This window comes from Nuphar pumila, chromosome 1, assembly GCF_984573655.1.
Source record: "Nuphar pumila chromosome 1, dmNupPumi1.hap1.1, whole genome shotgun sequence".
NCBI lineage: Eukaryota > Viridiplantae > Streptophyta > Magnoliopsida > Nymphaeales > Nymphaeaceae > Nuphar > Nuphar pumila.
The window spans coordinates 142,176,491-142,181,718 of record NC_143249.1 but is presented as its reverse complement, the minus strand read 5'-3'; the positions used below and the strand labels follow the sequence as shown (position 1 = coordinate 142,181,718).

General features: G+C 36.2%; 1 protein-coding gene across 1 annotated transcript; it reads right to left on the bottom strand.

Annotated features, from left to right (window-relative positions):
- Positions 1 to 1,860: 1,860 nt before the first annotated feature.
- On the bottom strand, positions 1,861 to 3,161 carry LOC149849189 (uncharacterized). Its single transcript, XM_090013599.1, has 2 exons — positions 2,932 to 3,161; positions 1,861 to 2,112 (listed from the first exon to the last, which is right to left on the bottom strand). The coding sequence occupies exons 1-2, from the start codon at positions 3,151 to 3,153 to the stop codon at positions 2,026 to 2,028; spliced, it is 309 nt and encodes a 102-aa protein (XP_089869725.1). The 5' UTR covers positions 3,154 to 3,161; the 3' UTR covers positions 1,861 to 2,025.
- Between the last annotated feature and the right edge of the window lie 2,067 nt (positions 3,162 to 5,228).

The window sequence follows — 5,228 nt, the reverse complement described above, 5'->3', positions numbered from 1 at the left end:
TGTTATCTTTCCTGAGAATATATGTATATCAATTCATTTTCATATATACCCTTGCATTAGCCCACTGTTTTATGTTTTCCCGCTACCACGCTCATTAACTTGTTTATCCCCCAGTTGAGACTCATTTAGGAGAGAAAGTCACAACAACATCATGCTAGCCTAGTCCCCTATGCACAAACTACCACCTTCCAACTCAGCTCCATTTTTTTTACAGCATCTGTACATGTATTTCTCATTGTCAATACATGGTTCATTCATATGAATTCACCATACTTCACTATCATTAGCCGCATATCCATTGCCTTCACAATTCTCTCTCTGCATCATCACAACAACACCCCACCATTCACTGTGCATGGTGTTGTTTCTTTCAGCACACCTTTACCAGCCCTGTTCATGGCTACTGTAACGTCCACGGTGATGCTTACAGCTGCCCATCATCCTACACCTTAGTTGCCCCTGCTAGGTAGCAATCACCTGCAATACCCTACCTGCTATCTCAGCCCATCACTGACCATTTCTATGATCTTTACCACAGGTGACACCTGCAACTCCTACAACAGGTATATATACTTTCACCGCTGTCAAGAACGCCAATCTCCTACACCCTCCTGCTGCACTGTTATAAACAGCACCTTAGGAATCCCCTACATTATTCCCCTGTCATTTCTACTTAATTATACCATATGCATGATCGACATACCTCACTTGTGATCATGATGGTTGCACAAGAGTTCATAGAACTGCTGCAAATTTCTTTTTACAGCAACTCAATGAGTTGCTCTGATCCCTTCATTTGCATAATAATCCCTTCATTAGCTTTATTCTCATTAAGTACATGTCATATGTGATATATATATATATAGATAGGTATATATATGTATATATATACCTATATGTGTGTATATATATATATGTATACATTCATATATATGTATATATATATAGGTATATAAGTCATTCTCCATCCTTTTCATCATGTATATCTTGACATGTGAGCATTTTACCATTGACCTCCATGTGATTTTTCATAATAACCAAGTATTTTGCAGGGGAATATGTGGAAAAGGATCATTATTGGGAGTTGTAAATTCAATTTTACGTGTTGTACTAGTTAGATCTTAACTGATAATTTACATTTCCTGTTTTAGATAGAATGAATGAGCATTGTAAATATCATAAATTGCTTATTTCCATTCTTTTTTTGCCTTTATTTCTCAAAAACTCACAATGGTGAAACACGAATGGCACGTGCACCATTTCGTAAGAAGTAATTAATCCTAAGTTGATGATTTACATCAATGGCCACAGTCAGGATGTAAACAAAACTTAGTATTTTTATCTTTTATAAAATAACACTGGATCCACACCGGATCATTTTTCAAAATTCATCATATTTTCTTTAAATATTTTCCTCTTTTATCAGAGTTTAGTTTAAAATTAATTCAATACGTATACCAATGGCCATACACTACAACAGAGCAGTAGATTAGCGACGACCACCTTCCGTCGCTAATCCGTCGCTAACCATGTTAGCGACGGATTAGCGACAACGCGGCGACAGTATGCTTACGTCGCGAATATTTCGACGCTAACTGGCGACGGAATAATTCCGTCGCCAAGTCCGTCGCTAATTGCGACGGAATAACAAGCGCTATATTCCGTCGCCAATCCGCCGGTACTAAACGGCGACCACGGCGTGGCGACGGATTTAATTCCGTTGCTAAGCCGTCGCTAGATTAATATGAATAGCGACGGAATCATCCGTCGCTAATCCGTCGCAAAAATGAAAAAAAATAAAAAAAAAATTTATTTAAAAATTAATTACGGAGAACTGTACAATTTATATTTCCTGTACAATTTATATTTCCTGTAAATAAAAAACAAACCACACAAAAAAATTCATATAACAAGTATCTATAATAATTAATCGTTCCACCTTAAAACTAAGAAGTTTAATTATTTACAATTCAACAATTACAATTAAGAAAAATAAAAAAAATAGAACTTCTTCAACACAGTCCTCTAATCATCGCCAAGATTTTGTGCGTCTTCTTGTTCATTGTCTTTATCTGTCCCTTCAGCTCCACTACCCTGATTATCGCTAGCAGCCTACACAAGAAAAGAACAGTCAGTATTGATAAACAAAATATAATGAAATAAATTACACACTATATGTGATTCTATCATGTGCTCATGTGTGATCTAAGGCAATAAAAAAACTCTATATGTGATTCTATCATGCTCATATGTGTGCTAAGGCAGTCAAAAAATTGAATATGTGATTATAGCATGTTCATATGTGTTCTAAGGCATATAAAAAAACTCTATATGTGATTCTACCATGCTCAGATAAGGCAGGCAAAAAACTATATATGTGATTCGATCATGCTCGTATGTGTGCTAAGGTAGTAAAAAAATTGAATATGTGAATATAGCATGCTCATATGTGCTCTAAGGCAGACAAAGCCAAAAATTTTATATGTGATTCTATCATAAATGATATATAACATGTTCATATGTGTTCTAAGGCAGTTAAAAAACTCTATACGTTATTATAGCATGTTCATATGTGTGCTAAGGCAGTCAAAAAACAGAATATGTGATTATAATATGCTCATATGTGTTCTTATGCAGTAAAAAAACTGAATATGTGATTATAGCATGCTTATGTGTTCTAATGCAATCAAAAAAACTTTATATGTGATTCTATCATGCTCATATGTGCTCTAAGACAGACAAAAAGTTAAATATATATATATATATGTGATTCTATCATGCTCATATGTGTGCTAAGGCAGTAAAAAAATTGAATATGTGATTATAGCATGTTCATATGTGTTCTAAGGCATCTAGAAAAACTCTATATGTGATTCTACCATGCTCAGATGTGCTTTAAGATAGTCAAAAAAACTATATATGTGATTATACCTGAGAGGGACCTGGAATCGAAGATCCCCTATCCTGAACAGCGGCCTTGATCTCATTTCGGAGAAAGGGGGCGACGGTGTATTGGAAGTAGTTATTCAGTGATTCATTAATGATCTCGCGTACATCATCACCGGAAAGAATAGTCGGCTGCTTGGAGCTTATGTCGGCGCAAGAAGTTGGTGAGCCGTAACTGGAAGAACCAATAACTGGTGAAGTGTTCATATTACTCCCAAACCCGAACACGCGACCTTTTTTGGGTTCACCTGCTGCAGTCACCCATGCTGTAGGATCAAATGATGGATGCTGAGTAGCGTCTTCACCATATCGCTCTACCATTTGTTGCTCATATGCCTCCTACAAAATAATGTTTAAAGTATTCATTAATAATTAATGATAACATTATGATGACTTGCATATATATTGCAATGATTATTAATAGAATTAATACATACCGTTGTCGTTCTCGCCTTCTCTGATACGAAGACTCCCGTGGTCTTCCGTTTATGTGTTTCTACAAACACATCCTTATATGGTACACTGCCTCCTTTTTCTGCTTCCTGCGAAGTTAAATGACAAAAGATTTAGTACACAAATTTGCAACTATACTTATAAAATTAATATTATATATTGATGAGTTACCATTTTCTTTAGGTGGCTCCCAAATGTCTTAGATCCACCTATGTGTAGATGGGCTTCGGGCATCTTCGATCGATTTTGTGAAGCCTTCGCAGAGCGATTTTTAAATGCATCTCCCGCCCACATATCGCACATTTCATCCCAGTAATCTCTCCTGATAGTAATAGGACCATGGCCCTTCCACAGTAATGGATCATCTACTACGCCAGATGCTTTTTTTGCTGCAGTCTTCATAGTGTGCAGCATGTCTGCAAATCGATTGGCAGCCACCTTCTGCCACACCTTCCTTGCATCATTTTCTTCCACCGTAGTTGCAAAGCGATTCGAAGCCTACAAATATTTTCAGAAAGTTAGTAGACATTGCTTAAATAAATTAAATATGAAACACATTAACTATGAGGAACAACTGTATACCATGAATGAGGACCACAATCTGTCTAATACCTCCTTTGGGTACTCTTTCCATTGAGCAACTGGTCCTGGTAGATGTTGAAGAAGTGAATTCCTAATCTCCCGTACTACTTCTTGTGGCTCAAACCTCGTGCTGCACATGAATTGTTACACAGTAAATATCAATATAAAATATTTAAAAGATATGCAATAATTGAAAACAAAATACTTACGGTCGATTATCGATATACACTATTCGAATGAGTCTTCTTGTGCCAGCCTGTGAAGACCCTGTTTCCTGTGTTGGCTGTTGACTTGTGCGATCAACTTGACTTGTGCGATCAACTGGTGTAGGTGGGTCGTGTACAGGCGCAACATCATCTGTAAAAAAATACACACCAAGTTCTCAGAATGTGCATTTGAACTAATCAAGCATCTAATTAGTTATATGATATACCTATCACAGGAGCCCGTGAAGATGAAGGTTGAGCCTGGCTACTACTGGATGAGCGACCACTATAACCTCCACGAACCATATTCTAACAAATAACATATGTCATACAATACATTCAAATAATTCACATCAAGTATTACAATGCATTCAAGTCATTCACATCAAGCATTGCAATGCATTCAAATAATTCAAATCATTGACATCAAGTATTGCACTAATTCAAATCATTCGTTAATTGCATAAATTATAATACATTCAGATAAATTACAATGCATTCGAATCATTCGTATCAAGTATTACAATACATTGAAATAAAATTTTTAATCATTCACACCAAGTATTGCAATACAACTCACATCAAGTATTACAATGCATTTAAATAGAGGTTTGTAGTATAAGATTTTTTTCACTAGCTTGAGAATTCTTCCTCGTCACTAGTTTGACTTTCTTCTTCTTCTTCTTCTTCTTCTTCTTCTTCTTCTTCATTGTTTGCCCATCCACTTGGTACATCATTTGGATCACATTCCTCTATGAATGTTTCATCAGCCAATGGAGATATGACATGCATATCATGCGCAACATCGTGACCATAAGCGAAGTCACAGACATCATCTGATTGATAGTAATCACTGTCTTCAGCTAACTCATCTTCTTGTAACTGATCATACTCGGGGTATAGTTTGGATTTCACCTTGCAAACTGCCCACCATTCATTTCTATCTGACTTTTTTATACTCGGATATGAAGTATAATAAACTTGTTGAGCTTGCGAGGCTAATATGAATGGTTCATATGTTCCAAACCTGGATTTATGATT

Excerpts from the sequence above, each read along its gene's own strand:
- LOC149849189 (XM_090013599.1), bottom strand. The coding sequence starts at position 3,153 with ATGAACACTTCACCAGTTATTGGTTCTTCCAGTTACGGCTCACCAACT. Across the intron at positions 2,113-2,931 it reads CGATTCCAGGTCCCTCTCAG|GCTGCTAGCGATAATCAGGG; the intron begins GTATAATCACAT and ends TTTCTTGTGTAG.